This window comes from Prenolepis imparis, unplaced genomic scaffold (assembly GCF_030444845.1).
Source record: "Prenolepis imparis isolate NDT839.2.m4 unplaced genomic scaffold, iyPreImpa1.0 SCAF_13, whole genome shotgun sequence".
NCBI lineage: Eukaryota > Metazoa > Arthropoda > Insecta > Hymenoptera > Formicidae > Prenolepis > Prenolepis imparis.
Window position 1 is genome coordinate 8071481 of NW_028141171.1, and position 18623 is coordinate 8090103.

General features: G+C 44.4%; 1 protein-coding gene across 4 annotated transcripts; it reads right to left on the reverse strand.

The window, feature by feature from the left end:
* Positions 1-22: 22 nt before the first annotated feature.
* Positions 23-18382, reverse strand: LOC145944457 (uncharacterized). 4 transcript variants are annotated; one of them, XR_014426677.1, is made up of 5 exons: positions 16791-17058; positions 16094-16252; positions 15431-15923; positions 1941-2105; positions 23-464 (listed from the first exon to the last, which is right to left on the reverse strand). XR_014426677.1 is itself a non-coding variant. In XM_083052792.1 (5 exons), exons 3-5 carry the CDS (start codon positions 15516-15518, stop codon positions 23-25), a joined length of 699 nt encoding a protein of 232 aa, XP_082908918.1. In that variant the 5' UTR covers positions 15519-15923; positions 16094-16252; positions 17121-18382. The 4 variants fall into 4 exon arrangements, 3 of the variants coding, with proteins under 3 accessions (XP_082908918.1, XP_082908917.1, XP_082908919.1); XM_083052792.1 differs by lacking the exon at positions 16791-17058 and adding an exon at positions 17121-18382 and having other exon boundaries at positions 1937-2105; XM_083052791.1 differs by having other exon boundaries at positions 1937-2105.
* Between the last annotated feature and the right edge of the window lie 241 nt (positions 18383-18623).

Below are 18623 nucleotides of genomic sequence, written 5' to 3' on the forward strand. Positions count from 1 at the left end.
ACAGTCAAGCATTCTTATTACGTTATGATAATTCTTCTCTATGATTGGACGATTTGCTTACAGCTTTACGATTACGACTAAAATTTTTGTACGTGCAATGGCCTTTAGAATCGGCAAACTGCGATATGCTAGATAGCGTCGGAGAAGCTTCGGTGCCGTCGTTCTCCGACCACGTGAAATCAAACGGCCAGGTGGATCGATTGTGATAATGCGCCACACTGATTGTCGGGAGATGCATCAGTGACAAAAAAAATGTGTTCCCGAGGTCGCCAGCTGCGCGATGCACCGTTCGTTCGAGCGACGCGTTCTCGGTTGCAAGGTGAGCCGGAAATATTCGAGCTGCCGAGAGGGAAGACGAGCGTGCGCGCAGGTGCCGGGCGTTCGAGTTGTGCTGCGGCTTTTTTTTTCTTTTCTTGTAAGATGGTGCACCACGTCGCTCGAGTGATACGCCGAAGCGGGTCCACCTGAAAATATTTTATATTAATTATAAGCATTATTTGATCACAATCTGAGCTGCATCTATTACGCTGACATCTCGCATAGATAAAATCATGATGTATATGTAAAAAAAAAATGTTGCATTCATTTGGAGCATCTCATTCACTTTACATTACTTTTATATCTTAAATTTTAATCTCCGTACTAAAAACTTTCATTTCTCTGTTTTAAATTGCAAATTGCCGAATAAATCGACGAGGTTCGAGAGAGCGAGGTAGACTTCTTGGAAGGCATCTTGCACGGCAGAAAATTCTAGTATATCCGATTTACGGTATCGTAGAAAACGGTCATTCTAAGAATTTAGTAAACAGCGTCAGCGTTGGATGCGGGTTCGGATATACCGCGTCCTCCGTCAGGACATTGCTGGCGGTCTCGGTGGCTGAGTCACTCGGCGGCGGTCGCGTTATGAGTCAGACGCGTCAGACGGGCCTTATTGGCTAAGGAATTGGTTTCTAACAAAGGAATGTTGTTGCAAGCAGCCGTGCTGCGGTCGTCTTCGCGACGCTTTCTCCATTCACTCGTCGCTCGAACGACAAAATACATACGCGCGCGCGCTTATCAATCTTTAATATTATTTCACATATTAATCCTACATGTATGTACACGATTCCGCATAATGAGCTATGTATTACACTCGGTAAAACCAAGAAGATGACGCGTCTTGCTTCAAGAAACTATTAATGTTTCGAAATATACATACATATATATATATATATATTTTTTTTTTTATATCTCTAAACATATTTTATATATATATGTACTATCTGGTAGCTCTCAATCAGAATATCATGTTCCCATTTCGACACATTGGGCTAATCGCAAACTCCCGCGTGCATATTAAGGTGCGATTATTCACGTTGACGAATATTCCCGAACCCTGTCCCAGGCCGAATGTCCACGCGTGCGTCATGTCTCGTCGCCGTGGTTGTGACGACGACAGCTATCGACGCCCACTCGATATATGTGTGTGCGTCGTCGTCGTCGTCGTCGTTGTTGTCTATCAATAAAAGATCCTACTTGCGGACATTGACGGTACGTCTGTATGTACATATACATCCGCGTATATATATATATATATATATATATATATATAATCTATCTATCTATCTATATATATTGTATACGAACGACACCCGTATATATCTGCGTCAACATTACCGCGGTACCATTCACGGCTTTTCACGGTGCGAACGCACGCGTTGCGTGCGAGCTTTGATGACGTCCAGCAAACAAGAGACAAAAACAGAAAATGAAGAAAAACTGGAAAAGCGAAAGGGTGATAGGTAGGTAGGTAAGCAGTTGCCTAGAGGACATTTTCCGGGATATTGTCCGGCCGTTTTAGAGAGCTGCAACTTTACTCAGCACGCAGTATTGTGTGCCCTTTCAGGACACACAAACGTTTGTAACAGAAAAAAAAAGAAAAGAGGAAACTTTTCACCTACGCCGTCCATCGATTTCGCGAACAAAAGCCACGCTTACATCCTCGCTGGCACGTGAAATGACGGGGTGTCGTCTACCTGTTTGCTTCTTCGAGAAGAAAGTATAGTAAGCCTCTCTCTCTCTTCTTTCTCCAGCCACCAAGTCGTGCTTCACGAACGTGGATACACCTGAAAGAAGAGAAAGTCTTTGTTGGAAACACCTACTTAAAATCTCGCAGAAAATAAATTCTTAATAATAATACCATATATGTATATATTCTCTCTCTGCATGTATATTTTAATATTATTGCAAAATTGAGTGTCGCGTGTAAAATTAGCGCTTATCGCAATATATATCAAACACACGAGTCATTTTTCGACCTTAGTGCGCTTAAAGTTGCGCGTTTTTGCGCAACTATACGATATTAAACAACGTCATTCGTGCTGCAAGTGGGGGATGCACCTCCCTTCTTCTGCCCTTTCTGCGGTGACCAACATGGAGGGACGAAGGGAAAGAGGGAAACATGGCTCTCCTTCGTTGTCGCTAATGCAAGCAATTATTTTTCGCGAGTCCCAACACGAGTTTGTAATCTCTACCATATGCGATCCACCGCGTTCCAGAGAGAGAATCAAGATTTGCCGTCAATCCTCCCTTTCCTCTCCCCTCGCCGATCTTTGACCGATACTCGAAGTAATTTTGCAGAAACGGAGATTCGACCAGGAGGTTCTCCGGATAAGAAATATCGGCCATCGCATTCCCACCGCTAATAAACGCGTTCTTCAACATCCTCGCGCATCGGGGTTTCTCGATCTCCTTGTCGATACGAGAGGATCTCGTACCCGTTCGGCTAATTGACCGGGTTAAGCAATTACGAGCGACCCCGCTAATTGAATCGCCGCCTGATAATCGGCGTCTGTGAGTCAAAGCCGGCTGCGAGTGACTCATGCGAACCGTTGACGTGTCTCGCTGACGCGTATCGAGAAGTGACACTCTCTTCTCGTCACCTGATTAATCATTAATACGTACTGTTGAATATATAATTTGGATATGTATCCCAAACTAGACACTTAGTTTGCCAATATTATTCTCTTTATTTTTAACGAGAATTATTCTTTGACGTTTCTTTCCTTAATTAACCATCTTCTTTTATTTGAATATATTTTTATTCCAAAAATTTCAAGCGTTGTTAAAAGCCTCGCTCCGTATTAAGTTAACGGAGAGAAACGGTCTTTAGATAGCGTTTCTTGCAAATATACATATATCGCCCCACGTGGATATGTAGCTCGTTTAACACACAATCTTAAAACGGTACTCTAATTAAAGCTATATGGGACAGAGTTAAAGATAACAGTCTTATGCCGAAGATAGTTCCGTGACGACTAATTAACGGGCAAAATCCGACTCGTTAAATATAGACCCGGTACAGGGTTCTAAAATACTCTCCTTCACTTTTATCGCCACGTATCCGGGACGCTCGATAAGCTAAATCCCATACGTTCGTGTCTGACGTGTCAGTCGTTTCGCGAGCGTAATAAGTAAGCGCCAATGAAACCGCAACGATGATAATGACAATTTGACAAAAAATGATCCGGCAAAAAGCTAGTTTCGCTCGCGAAAGCTTTTTACGTCGCAAGAACGTCGCATGTAATTAAATGACCGAGCTTAATGGATAAATGATAGGACGACGGGGGGAGAGAACACGCGCGTGTGTCGCGTCGCCGAAGGTTAAGCCGCGTCTAGTCTCGATATGATTTCTCTTTGCGGCAGCCGGGCTTCTCGGAATTTGCGCGATTGCGTCGCACGGCTCTCGAGATCGCCGCTGGCTGGCTGGATGCACCCTCTCGCATCGATGCCGGTGTCGAGGCAGGCAGCGCCGCGTTGCCGGGCAACCAGACAGTCAGAGTCGGCCAGACCGCCAGCCGTCTGTAGTCTGTGCTGATCGGTTGGGGTGCGCGAGAGATCACGCGCGCCAGACGAGACACGGCGAGGGGAGCTGGGGGAGCATCGGAGGGCAAAAGGGTCGCAGGGTGGGGCGACGGCGACGGCAGGGTAACGATACGAGGGGGGAGGCAGAGGGAGGAAAGGGGAGACATCAAGGGTGCTGGGAGAGGGAACGATCTCACGCGAACCTTCGAGCGCGCACAATAAAGGGGCTGCGCGGATACAGATGGATCGGATGGCGCAAAGTAGGGGGGAAAGTGCAGCGCGACGAAGGAGGAAGGGGGCGAGTTTGGAGGGGAAAAGGGGTAGCTCTCTCTCTCTTTCTCCGGATTCGGCAGGGTCGGAGTGCCAGAGGGTGCCGCGCCGAGGAAAAATGAATATTCGTCAAAATGATTTCGGGGCCGGCGACTGTACTAGGAGAGAGAATTGGTTTTTTTTATTTTTATTTTTTTTTTTCAACGGGAATATAATCGATGATCCCTCTCGTCGTTCTCGTCGTCGTCCTCGTCACTCTCTCGATATTTTTTTCTCTCTTTTTTTTTTATTTCGTTTTTATTTCGCGACGGCGTTGTAACCAGATTGCTCGCGGACCAATATATCGTGGACTCGACGAATTTTACGAGGATGAATTGGTCGGACGACGACGACGATGAGTAGTTGTTCGGTCGCGGTTTCTCTGCTCTGGTCGGATTATATCGCGACGCTTTATAAGGCGGAAGGATAATTCGCGAGAAGACGTATCGCGTGCCAAGAACTTTGCGGAAAGCGCTATAATTTAATTCGGGTGAGTAATCAAATGGAGGTTTATATACGGAATACTGCAATATATAAAAATCAAATTTAATCCGTTTATCAATAGCAATCGTGGAAATCGATTAACAGGCCATTGAGGGAGAGAGAGAGGATTAGTTAAATATGCAAATTAAATTTGCGACGTGCTCATAATATCAATTACAATTGGAGATAGACAATGATTACACGATCTCGTCCTGCGGATTATCAAGGCTGTTATCAAATAAATATGTAATGCAGTGGAAAAGTCGCCGCGCCAGTAAAACAAAGATACGTAAAAGTAAATGAGAAAGCCGGAACCAGAAAAAAAATAAACTTTCGGAAAATAGAATCTAAACATTATTATAATATACGTTTTATCCGCGATTTGTTTCAAACAAGAATTAAAAAAAAATTGTTCTTGCTCGCGAAACTCCACGGTATTCCTTTAACAAACTCCTTTAACAAGCCGTCAATTATTGACGTATACAGTCTCTTTCTCTTTATTCGAAAAGCTAAACATCGTTCGCGGCGTTTTCCGCGTTTCGAATCGGCAAACGCGGAATGCAGCTACGGCGGGGAAATAATAAATAAAGACGAAAGGCGTGTATATCTCTCGTAAATGAGCAATCGGGCCGCGCATGCGATCGTGCCGTTCCTGGCCGGTCGACGTCGCGGTGCCGGATTGAGAAACGAAGGGTCCAAAAGCAAAGAGGGGAAGAGAGACAGAGAGGAATGGTAGAGGGAACCGACGGCCGCGTCGACGGGGTGTCAGGGGCGGCCGGGCCAGACGAGGCGAGGTCAGTTATCCGCCACGCCCGACGTCGACGTCGACGTCGTCGCTCTTCTCTCTGGCGCGTTGCGTTTTCGGCGGCGCCGCTGCGCCACGTTTTGCCAATGTTCTTTTTTCTTTTTTTACCTTCCCACGATCAACCTCCCCCTAAGGTCACCACCTCCTTCCTCCGACCCTCTCTTTCCCTCTTTTTCGCTTATCTTGCATTGTTTTCCGATCATCAGACTTTGCGTTTTTGCTCTACCCCTGAGATCTTTCCCTGCCTCTTTGTTATTTAATTTCGAGCTTTCTTATTATTATTATTACTGCGTTGTAAGATAGATGTCTTTCATACTATATTGCGATTGCTCGATTATCTTGCAATTGCATTAAACGTCAAAGAACGAATGATTGTTGTATAGATAGATTGGGAAGATTAGATATGTATTATCATATGATGAGTGCGTTTTTAATCGACATTGCATTTTTTTACGGATTGATAAAGCAAAATTGAACCTAATCGAAACAATGATTTTCTCGTCACAGACATTTCAATCCTTCTATAAGTATGAAATCTACTCCTTTCATCCTACTCTACCGTGTATATATTTATAAATGGACCATAATTTCCTACGTATTTCCTTCCGGGGAAAGGGAAGAAAGGTCCGCGAAATCTCTTCTAAGGTACAATACATATGTAAATGCCCTTTTCTCTCTCCTCTATTCCTGTACGAACCTGACCGAGGACACCGCCTATTATGACATTTAAGATCGATGCAAATGCACCGCGCTCGCGCGAATCACCCAGTCTCGTTTTGCTTCGCGACGCTTTGCCGAGCGGATTCCGCGGAATGACCATCGTTCGTTCGCTCGCAATCGAGACAACCGATATTTCCGATTGCTCTCTCTCCTCCCGTGCACATATACAATCGTATATCGTTGACGCGACACGAGGATCGAGAGCGACTTCTCTCGTCGAGTCGCCCATGAACGCGCGCGATCGATGCCGAAGTGCATTTCCGGTGGGAGGGGAAACGACACACCGTTTCAGTCGGTCGGTGCACCTCCCTAATTTTCCATACAGCCGAAAATGGATGGATAATGGGCTCGGGAGTGGAATCCATGCAAATCCTCTCTCTATCTCTTTCATATTGCTCGAATATACGATCTGCCTTATACTTTTGATGGAAAACTAAATTTTTGTGCGTTTCATTTTTTTAAAAATATATATTAGCGATCTCAAGTACATCAACGTTAAATAAGTTTGTCATCCAATTTAATTTTCAAGATTTCGATTTATGTAATATATATATGTATCTTTAAAAAAATCCTTTTTATTGTTTGCTTTGTTTTGATAAATAATTTTTGTTAAAAATATTTCTCGGTGCAATTTTATCTTCTCATCATCTTGCAATAAATAGAAATCTGAAATTTCTAGACCGATTAAAACAATGTAAAGATTATTACGCGCGTGTGTCCTAAAGAAGGTCATGTCTCTCTTTGTAGTGGAGAGGTATTCGAATCTTCCTTTGTCTGTTGTGAAAACTGATATATGCGCACAGCTTGAAACGCGCTGCAACTTATGGTTAACTGTCCTTCGGCGTTATCGGAAACGCAATTGAAGAATGGAAACGTCGGAAGACGTCCACACTAAAAGCCCCGCCGATATACCTGCACGCGCATATATACGGGGCCCCTCGGTATTTCCACTCTTTGCTTTATCTCCGAGCTCTGCTTGTGTGTCCTTTTGGAAATCTACCGCAACGCGTGTCACAGCGGTATCGATTCACCGCGCACGTTTCTCTTTATCGCGACGCGTTTCTGCAGCGCGGCCTGTATATATGTACATGCATGCATATACCTGCATTCTACTTATCAGAGCACTGCCTGATGGAAGACACAGACTCTTAAGACACTCGGAGACTGTGACGAATAGAAATCTTTCAAATAAATTTTTGACATAAGAGTCTAGCTCAATAATCAATTCTCGTTGCTTAATAAATCTTAAAGAATACATTATTTTTACATAAAAAAAATATATTATAATTTTTTAAAATATAATACGATTTTTTTAGTTTCCAGAAATGAAGTCAAAGCGATCGTACGGACAAGGTTTTAAACAACTCCGAGTATAAAGGAGACGCGACGTTGGCCGGCTAATTATTAGTACGACGGACACATTAACGTTCCGATTCGCGCGTTTTACAACGCGTCGTTGCATTTATATCATGCCATCCGATCCTCGGAGAGCCCCGAGTAGGTAGGTAAGCACGCGTTCCATAAAAAGCGGCCGGTGACATCCGTAAAAACTACGGCAACGCGGTTATCTGGAAACGGAATCGCGTGTATATATACGCGCACCGGTCGAACCGGGTGGTTCCCCGGACGACCGGATATCACGGCCGACCGTGGGCTTTACGCTACGCTTCTTGTCGCCCGATCTTTATTGTCGGTCGGCGCTTAATCGAATAAATCGAACACGACCCTCGGCACCGAGATACTTAAGGCGAGACACAGACAGACGAACCGATTCTTTCTTCCTCTCTCTTTTTCTCTATCTCTGCGAGTCACGCTTCGCTAAAAGGATTAATTGTACACCGCAGGAAGGGCCGCCGTCGATTTCGCGCGGATACGCGGCTCCGTTTGCATTTCCGGCTCCGGGATCGTGTACATGTAATATCTACCGTGCAATTTTTGGGATGAAAAAGTATGTTTTTGCTTTGTAAAAATTTCTCGATTAAATGTTTCTTTTTTATATATGAGATGTTACTCTACAAAAAGTTTTTTAATTTCCGGAAAACACTTCTCATGTTACTTTAATATATTACTACTTAAATTAATTAATTTGTGCAGAGTCGTCGATCGATATAGTCGCTCTAATAATCTCGTTAATCAATAAAACAATCAGATTCGTGCATCCGCTACCGCAAACGAGTCATCGTGTCTGTCTGCGTGGCTATTCGAGGACTCCGTCAGGGTCGTTCCAAAGAACGAGCATCATCTCGTGTCGCAATTGCAATATGCACTCGAGACGTTCGAAAAAAAAAGAGAGAGAAAAAAAGGAGAGAAACGGCGCTAATGAGACAAAAAGAGGCGAGCTATCGGTTTCGCGAGGCGATGCTGCAAGAAGAAAAAAACTGAGGGCGCGAGTTTTTTTCTAAGACACCCAGCGCGATGAAGAGGGTTAAATTAAAAATTTAACAAAGAGCAAAATTGAGCAGGGGATATCCGGGACTCCGTCATCGCGCAGCGTAAAACACTGAATGTATACAGGTTTTATCGTTTACAGATGCCTCTACAGACGTAACGACGTACCATGAAACGTTAAACAACCCACTCGACATTATGCCGCGTGCTCCCCGAGTTCTTTCTTCAGGAGCCTCCTCAGAAGCCGTAAGCTACAGTCTACGTTCAAAGGGTGCATGTTTGTGCCTTTTTTTATTAGAATTGGAGTTTATAAGAATTAGAGGTCTATACATTTTCATATGCTTCTTTCGCAATAAAGACAAATCGATGTAAGCCTGGAACTGACGAAAAGCGAGCAACAAGGAGGAAAGAGAGCCTTCTCGATGATTAACATCGTGAATCGTGGGTGGCATCCCCGACGCAGAAAGTTCGCGGAGAGGAGAATGACGAGCCCTGCCGACGAGCAATAAAAATCGTCGCCGGGTAAGTTTGGTCAGTCGTCTTCTCAGCGGGAATCTTCTGAGGGGGATGCTCCCCCCGTGAGAGGGAGAAGCTAGACCGAATCCCAATCTCGCACTTATATGCACACTCTATAGACTCTTTCTTCTCTTTTCCTTCGTAGAATTGCTAGAAACCCTAGCAACCTTTGCGAAAACATCGACGTTGCATCTCTTTTTTTTTATTTTTTTAGACAGCTCTCCCGTCCTCTTTAAATATTTTATCTCGCCTCGGAGAAGATGCACTTTCGTTTCAGCATTTCGCATTCCGTTACGGGAAAAAAAGGAATACACTTCTTCGTACACGCTAGATGTGCCATTAATACTTTAATATCGATCGATTTTTCTGTCTCTAAACGTTAAATGCATTTTGCTACGTCATTGGCATTTCTGATGCGCAGTGAGGGAGGGAGGGTGTAATGTGAATTGCATTTAACCGAAAAATTGCGACGCGTACGCCGAGAGACTTCGTCTCGGACAAAGAATTGGCCTGACAATGCGTCAACAATGGACGCTGGTCTGCCGAGAATTTCTTTCATTTCCAACGGCGCGTAATTATAGACTTTCAAGGACTTGAGACGCGTCAGCGAAATTAACATGTGGGAGTTCTCGCGGGCTTTGCCATTGTTGCAACGAATTCGCCAAGTAATGCCTAGTTTTCTTCTCAATTCACGCGAATCACGCGGTTAAAGCTCCTCACGTTACTAGGGTGAATACGTTAGCGACGAAATATTATAAATGTACCTACTCTTAATTCGCGAATCATCGTCATCAAAATCATATTTTTAGAAGAAAAATAATGTATTCATTAAAAGAAGAATAATTAATTTTTTTTTAATTTTATATAAAGAATTGTATAGAAATATTAATCATTCGCTCTATGATTTTCAACTATATCAGAGTCCAATTAAATGACGCATCGCCTGCACTTTAATTTATTATTAGATATGCTACCGTTTCGAAAACATTGTTATGCGACGCCAAATGCAACGTCATCGGAAAGATATGTTTTTGCGTACGAAGATGTACACGTGGTGTACATACATACATAAATACATAGACTCTTTTTCCCTTTCGCTGTACGCACGTCGGTATAATATGTACAAGTGGAAATGTGCGTTCTCGACGCGACGACGGTAACGTTTCACACACCGCATGGTGTTCAAAGGCAAGCGCGGTCATTACGCTCAGTTGCACGACAAATTAAGCGGATAAAGGTCCATGTACTTGACTTTGAATTCCGCTACTGACTTAACTACGAAAACGCCAGTCAATGGTACCGCTTTAAACGCGCGCGCTGCATTTTTTTCCCTCTCCCTCTTGTCTTTCGCGATCGGTCTCACCCCAATCGGCTTAAAAGCATAAAGACAATTGCGAGAGTTGCACACCGCGAGTTAATTCCTCTAAATTAATTATAAGAACAAGGAAGAGCAATCTTTAGACTTATTTTGTAACAAAGACTACAAGGAGATAATAGAATTTGGAAATTTGCATCGAGATGGAAATATTGATATCTGTTATTACAGTATATATTTTTTCATCGGCTGATCTCTTTTGTCAAAGTTGCGAAAAATTTCCAAAGTATTTCGGGAAAGCACGTATAATTTTATTCTCAGGCCGTAATCGCGATCATCGCCCTTCCGAGGAAGGCGAATTTGGCGAAACGCTATAATTAGCCGGGCGCGGTGATCGATGAATACGAGTCTGCGGATGGTAAAGCCTCCCCTTCCTCACCCCTTCAGCTATCCCCGTCGCCCCCATCCCACGTTCGACGGTCGGTCCAACAACCACCCGGTCCTCACCACATCTCCCATCTGCCCAATACGTTATTGGCACCCGGCTGATATGGCCGATGCGAATATAGTCGCTATAGTCGTCCTGAGGGAGAACGAAAACGCGGGGTGAGACGGACGGATAGTCGTTTCGTTTATGTTATGCCCATATATATTCGCGTCGCGAAATGCAAAAGACAAGTCAGACTAGAAGGGCGTAAATATTACTCGAGAGAGAGCATACGTTCTAACGATGGACAAAAAATAATAATAAAGCAGAAAACAAGAAATGAAAAGCTAACGTTAGTCCGAAAGTGGTTTTACTTGTCTCATGCATGATAATCCCAAGAAAAAGCGTAGTTTCTTTCATATATTTCAATGATAGCTTAAAAAATTCATCGTTGAAGAAAGCTTGCTGAAACTTGATGAGTGATACTTATTTTCCTATTCTAAAGCTATCGAAGTTTTTATATAAATATAATTTATTTTATTAGAATAATTTGTGTATATATTTTATTTATTCTCTATTTATGTGAAAAGCTCAATACGACTTGAATATTCTACAGTTTTAATTAAATTTGGAGGCTGGTTTGCGTATATATGAGATAATTCGATTGTATCGCACATTTTTCTATATTCCGTAATATTTCTTTTAATCGGAATCGCGAATAAAACCAATACAAGATTCGTACGCCACAATTAATCCGCGAATTCATTTTCGATTCGCGTCAAGCAAGGACACCGAGACTGTCGAATGAATCACATCTACTCCCCGATAACCCGGGGCGCAACGAGAGATCGAAGGCGCTTATGCAACTGCGAATTGAGTCGTTGAGATTTGCGATTGGAAGAGATTGGGACCCCGAGAGTGAGAGACCCGATCGCGAAGGGCTGTTTAAGCAGATGCTCGAGTACCTTGCTTCGTCGCGCATTAGCATTCGGTACACCTGGTAATGCCGAGTGCGAATAATCAGCCGATGCGAGGTTTACACTTCGCCGGCTGTGCCGCGCGCCTAATCAATATAAGGCGATTCTCTCTCGAATCAATCGAGTGTATGTATACATGCCGAATCGAATTCGAGAATCGTTCATCAGGAACGCGCAGTATTCCGAAATCCTAGATCCCGCGAATAATTCGCGAAGAAGTTTCCAAGTAGATTGTTCTTGAACTTGCGTCTCCAGCTTGTCGCTCCTTCGCATTAACGCTCGAACGATTTGTTCTCATTGATGACGTCAATCAATGATAGTTTAATAGAGAGAAAGAGGAGAGAGAGTACGAAATTAAATGCTAGCTCATGGCAACGTAATAATTTGTAATCTTCAATATCACCGGATTGCGACAAAGTGGATACGATTTGTCGTTTGATCGGTCGCCAAGCCAGCCCGATATAAAATTTCCATTTGGGTCGGCAGCCCGATAGTGTGTCGATTATCGATCGTATGCGGCATACCACGGCGGTTCAGCCACGCGAGGCTATACACACGACGTCTGCGAATTAATTTCCACGTCGGCCCTGGAAAAAGAATTTCGCTCAAAACGGATCTCCGCATCTAGATCCTCTTCTCTCTTCCCTCCCTTTCTCAAAGTCAAATTGGTCTGCGCGTCGTAAGCGATTACTATCATGCATTATGCAAGAGCGAAATAATCTCTAATGATTTCGCGTCCGAAAATATATATGGCGGTTTCTTTATTCGTGTTAGATCCTATATATTTTTACTAGTATATAGTGCATCTTTGGCTTCCCCCATGTGATTCTTACTGATAAAACAAAAAAAAGAATTCTTTCATCACAGCCTGATATTTCAGATATTTTATTATTGTTATCACTCTTTGGACACCTCACGATTATTCCACTGCATCGCGCTCGTGCAATACCCTTCCTTCTCCTGCCCTCGGTCGCGATACGCGCGATATAGTTCTAGGTCGGATATAGCTCGGCGTTATACGAGCCGACGAATGTGTTCTCCGGCATTAAAATTTCAGGCATAGGTGTGTCCCGGCACACTTGTATACGGATGTATAAATAGCGCGCGTTTATAAGAGAGAGAGAGAGAGAGAGAGAGAGAGAGAGAGCGAGATAGATCGGACACAGGGAGTAACATCTCCGGTATTTTCAATGGGCTTGTTAGAGAACCGGTCGCTTCTATCTCTCGTTACTCACTGATAAGAACTTGGTACTAATATTAGTACTAGCTTCGCGACACTTGATTTCACTTTGCTTCCTATATCTGCGACCGCGAAGTCTACGAGAGCAGATAGAGCACGTACGCTAGAGCGCAATGCATCCCCCACGATGCAATTGCTCAATCGTTCGTGCAGAATAGAAACCGATATATTTGTGTCCCACCGTTTCTGATATCGGAGCTTAATATATAAAGCGGTTTCATGGATTCGTCGTCGCGCACGATATCTCTTGTCGTATCAAATTATCGCGCGTTTCATCTCAACAGGATGATGGAGAACAGCATCTCTTAAACAAAAATTCCTCCTCTTTCTATTATTTTTTTTATTTACGATTTACATTCTTAAGTAACGAGAGAAAGGCGAGATATGAATATAAATAGAGGACATATGATTCTTCTAATATGTAGAAAAATTGCGTTGCAAATGTACCGCGACGTTTGCGAGCATTTTGTATCATGGTTGGTGTCAGGGTGATAATAATCGCGCTGGACATCGAGAACATGAACGCGATGGCGGACGGGTTGTACGATAGTAAACAAATCTCGACAAAGCGATAGTAGGTGAAGTATTTGTTTGGTTTATTCGGGTGAAGAACCTAATCTCTCTCTCTCTCTCTCTCTCCGTTTCTCGTCCCTATTCTGTTCTCCTCTCTCTCCTTTTCTACTTACTGTCACACATCTCTTTGTACAACCACCCGTCTTGTCTTATCTCATCTCTCTACTCTCGTAGCCGCGGTATCTCCTCTCCTAGTCTGTCCCCCGTCTTCTATCTTTACTTTTTCCTACTCCCTCCCTTTCTACATTCCTTTCGTTTTATTGTGTCAACTGTCCACGTATATAGAGTTCCTTCGCCCTCTTCACTTGACATTTCTGCATCTCTGCCGCCGTAGTTCATTAAACGATGCTACTACCTAGTCTCTCAAATTGCGAGATCCACCCAGTTAACTCGAACGAAATTACGCGCGAGACTCAATCTGCTATTCCTGATTCGTTTTCTATCCCTACATATATATATAAATGTGTGTTTCTTTCTTTCCTCCCCCGTCTCTTCCAATTTCATGTCGTTGCGCAACGAGTAATTCTGTATCTACATATTCGATGAATCGCCATTAAATTTCTGTTAACGAGCGATACGGCCGGAGAATTTAATTTCGCGCCGTTGCAGCTGTTTGAGCCCATTAAAGACTATCAATCTTTCGCGATTCGGAATACGGCTTCGATCACGAAACAAAAACGCATCGTATGCGCCGCGATATCCGATATATGCGAACGAAATTCGTAAAGGTCCGTCGTACACTTTTTATTGGTCGAATTCAAGTATCGATCGCATCCGCAGACTTTTGATTTCCCTGGAGCATCTACCGGCTGTTGGGAAATTTTTCGGTGACCTTTTCGTTACTCTTCTCATTCGATTGCGCGACTGTCACTTTTCTCCTCTAATATATACTACGTATTATAAGTATAAAACTATACATTATACCATTCCTTTAATTTTTGAAAATCAATTAATTAACGAAATTAAAGCTTGCCTTTATCTTTTTCATGCCGATTCGCTACCCGTCAATCGTTTGCAAAAAAAATTATATTTCCTTTTTATATTTTTCTGTCACGACAAAATTCAATCTTCGTATAAGGGAAGCTATAAGCGTCTACAAGAGTAGACTGAAGAAAGACAGGTGCATTGTCACATCAGCTGTCGTGTTACGTTGCTATCTTTCGTAAGTCATTGACGTGCCTTTTAACTGACTTCGAAGATCTCGGCCCACGTCGCGGAAGCACGTAAAAAACGCTTTTGTGATAACTTCCGTCATAAAGATTCGTGTAATAAATATATCCGAAAGAAAAAAAAACAAGAAAGATTACAGCGTTTGCTGTACAATGATATTTTACAGATTTCAAAATTATCTAATTATCCGTCATCGATTTGACAGATAATTAGACAAACTTATGTGGTTTTTCAAAGCGCGGGATCATCCGCGGGTGGATGCTGAATTTATTTGATCGCTCCGGTAATTCTCCGCTCTCCGCGTACAAATAAACGAAGAAGAGGTCGGATATCTTGTTAGGACCGAGTGGAGCCTCGAGTAGCGACCGGAATCGAGAGAATCTTCTTTGTGCCCGGGCACTCGCCAGGATGCATAACTAAAATCGTCAAGAGTTTATCGGCCGTCTTGTTAACGGACGAGACTCGACGCGACTCCGCGAAGCGAGACGGAGAAAAGAAGGGGCGAGGGGGAGAAGGGAAGCGAGGGAGGGGAAGAGGGGGCCGACGTTCTTGACTCTAAATGCAGCCGCTTAAAGTACCCGCCCCCGTACCCTTTGACGTCGAGTGCCTTTATAACGTTTCTCGCATATTATTAGTCGCATTTGCATTTGACTTTGTCTCCTACCTCTCTTTCTCCGCGCGTCGACTCTCTTCCTCGGCGACTCGTTTCCCTGATGAGAAGAGAATCCTTTTACGTGTCCTCGTCCCTTCATCCCGGGGATGATATCGATTGCAAAAACGTGTTCGTCGCGCTGCTCTCGTTGCAAACGTTAGAATTTGCAGGACACTGGGAGGTGGCGCTGGAACGTCTATCTCTCACAAGGATGTCTGGCTCTGCAGTTGCACAAGATCGCGTAATAATAACGGCGACGCGCGTGGTTGCAATCACGTACGACGACTTGCACGGAGAGGATCGATAGTATATCGAGATGCGATCCACGCACTGGTTACGTAAGACCGGCTCGTAAAACCACACTTGAAGAAAGCAGGCGCTGATTTATTGTACCTAATATGGGAGCCGCACGCAGACCCGATCGTGAATAGAACAGAAGGGGGAACTGCGATCTAGGACATCCTCTATATTTGTCTCTTTTTTCCTCCGTTCACATTTCTGATCCCTGCAAAAATTATTCGCATTGTCAGATATAAATAGCGCTCCTGGATTAAAAAGAGAGTATAAATTTTCATTATATCGACTCTACTTCAAGATTTTATTTTAATTTTATTCAGATTTTTTTATATTTATTACTCTATACATATATGAGAGTGTATTCCCTCAGGCACTTACGGGGATAACGAAGGTACATCAAATCGATGCTGCAGGGAGAGACCTAACTCCTCTCGCGCGTTGCGATCCGATGATGACGGTCGGTGACAGGATACTTATTACAATCATCGGCGCTATTTCTCATGCACGAACTCCATATTTGTCCGCGACTCTCGACGACTAGAAAAAGAGAAAGAGAGTGAGACATAAAGAACAACGCATTGTCCCAGATATTTCACCGCCACGCGATCCATCCCGAGGCTATTAAACGCTCGATATTGCATTATTGCTCGAAAAGCGAATGTCGTACGGGCTTGTGAAAAAGATACGGACATTTTCGCGGAATCGTTTAGCGCGTTATCGCGCTTGTCCTGTCATAAGCAAGCACGATTCGCCTATACGAGATACGATGCAAGGCCAAAGTTCCACAAGGAATCCCTCTCGACGAAGAGCGAGATTCCCGAGAATCCCGCTGGTTTTCGCGAAATTTTCGTCTAAAATTACACACGGCTGCATCGATGATTCAGAATCGCCGACGAACGCATCAAATTTATCCGCATCAAATGGACTTAACCTAACTCTTGGCGAATCCTCTCACACTTTCTTTCTTTCGAAAGAGAGAGAGAGAGAGGGAACGTTTTAATACGTGTGATACTTTCTTTTCTTATTTTAGACGCGATAATCTATATTAATATATATCTATAATAAACATACTAACCTTAAGTCTTAATTTGATTTTTTATTAGAATCAAGTATCTGAAGCAAATTGTTCGTGAGGTTTTATCTTTCTTAACCATCTGCAACGGAAAGAATGCAGCAACGATTCTATCTGCTTCTCTGCTTCGATAATCTTTCCTCTCTATCGCTCCCCCCCCCCCTTCCTCATTTACACTCCGTTCAGCCGAATTTCGTCCACGGCTTTGTCCAGGAGGCAGCGGCGATCTTTAACGCGGATTGCAGAAAATTTCGGTCGCATCGCGGTCGGTGGCCCGCGCATTCACACACACACACATACATTCGCATATATTTGGGCATGTTAAATACGTACCTGCGTACCCGCTTATCGCGTCTACATTCGCTCGTATGCGCAGCGCACTTCGCGCCGTATGCTCCGTGTACGTACATATGTACATAATAGAATATACGTATAAAGGAGCGGATAAAGGATCGACCATGGCGGCGGTGTGCGATTCCGGCAGGAATTCCCGATGAGACGGGGCAGAAAGTACAAAGCTCTCCGACGCGCCTCGCCGCTTTTCTCTCTCTCTCGCTCTCCCTCTGTCTGTCTTCCAACTTCCGGCCGAATTCGGGCGGCTCCGGATCGGTCCCGCTCGTGCGCGCTCGGCTCGACTCGGTCGAGACCGGCCGGCCGGCTGGCCGGCGGTCGACGTAGCGCAGAACGGTTAGTAGCGTCGCGCGCCACCGCGGATTATAGAGGTGGAGAGTGCTTTTGCGGGTTCGTGCTAACGGCCGTTCGGCCAGTTCGTCGTCGACCGTTCGTGGGAAGAGGTATTTTCGCACTGCATCTCCGGAATGAATCTCCCGGCCCGGCAACGTCGTCGTCGTCGCCGTCGTCGATCGCGATATAGCGTTATTTGCGCGTTTCTCGAGGATCTTTTTTCGCAAATTTCACGCGGTTCGTATTTTTTCTCTTCCTCTTTCTCTCTCTCTCTCTCTCTCTCTCTCTCTCTCTCTCTCTCTCTCTTTCTCTTTCTCTTTCTCTTTCTATCGCTTTCTGTGTGTCTGTATAATTCTATATTCTTATCTCTTCTCTCTATATCCTCTGTCTTCCGTCTTCCGCAGTTTTATGTACTTTTCGTAACCGGCGAATGCATCTTCTCGACGTTGGGGAAGACTGCTGTTTCACGAGTTCGTAAGTGTGCAGCCCGGATATATTCGTCGGCCGGTTCGTAACACGCTTTTATACATACGAATAAACGCACAAACTATTCGTATTCGTGTCTCTTTAGGGTACGCAATAAATCGCAAGTGTTTGGTGACGTGTTAAAACGCGGCCATTTGCACTGGTTTCAATCGCGAGAAAGAAAGAGATAGGAGCACGAAGGAGAGAGAAGGGAGAGAAAAGAAATGTTGGGCACGGAGGCTCCTATTTCCCCGAAGTTGGCTGCGGTTTTTTGCGGAAAGAGAAGAGAGAAAAGATATCCCTCGCATTTTATCGCGTGATCGTGGAGTTTGTGTAAAACACACGAATATCGCAATCTCGAAGATTAAGAGTCCTTTTGGCGAAAATCGAAAGATCGCTCTCTCTCTCTCTCTCCCTCCCTCCCTCCCTCCCTCTCTCTCCCTCCCTCTCTCTCTCTCCCTCCCTCTCTCTCTCGCTCTCTCTCGCTCTCTCTCTCTCTCTCTCTCTCTCTCTCTCTCTCTCTCTCTCTCTCTCTCTCTCTCTCTCGCTCGCTCTCTCTCTCGCTCTCTCTCTCGGGACGACGGCGAGAGGGGGTGGTGGGCGACTCGGCGGGGGCGGGAACGGGGGCATCGGAAGGCGATAGGAAGTCGCTGCCGAGACGGCGACAGAGTAACGTCGCGCGCGAGC

Coding starts and splice junctions, on each gene's coding strand:
- LOC145944457 (XM_083052792.1), bottom strand. CDS start 15,518: ATGAAGGGACGAGGACACGTAAAAGGATTCTCTTCTCATCAGGGAAAC. Junction 2,106..15,430: donor CGACGCGCGGAGAAAGAGAG/GTAGGAGACAAA, acceptor CTCTTCTTTCAG/GTGTATCCACGTTCGTGAAG. Junction 465..1,936: donor GAAATCGATGGACGGCGTAG/GTGAAAAGTTTC, acceptor AAATATTTTCAG/GTGGACCCGCTTCGGCGTAT.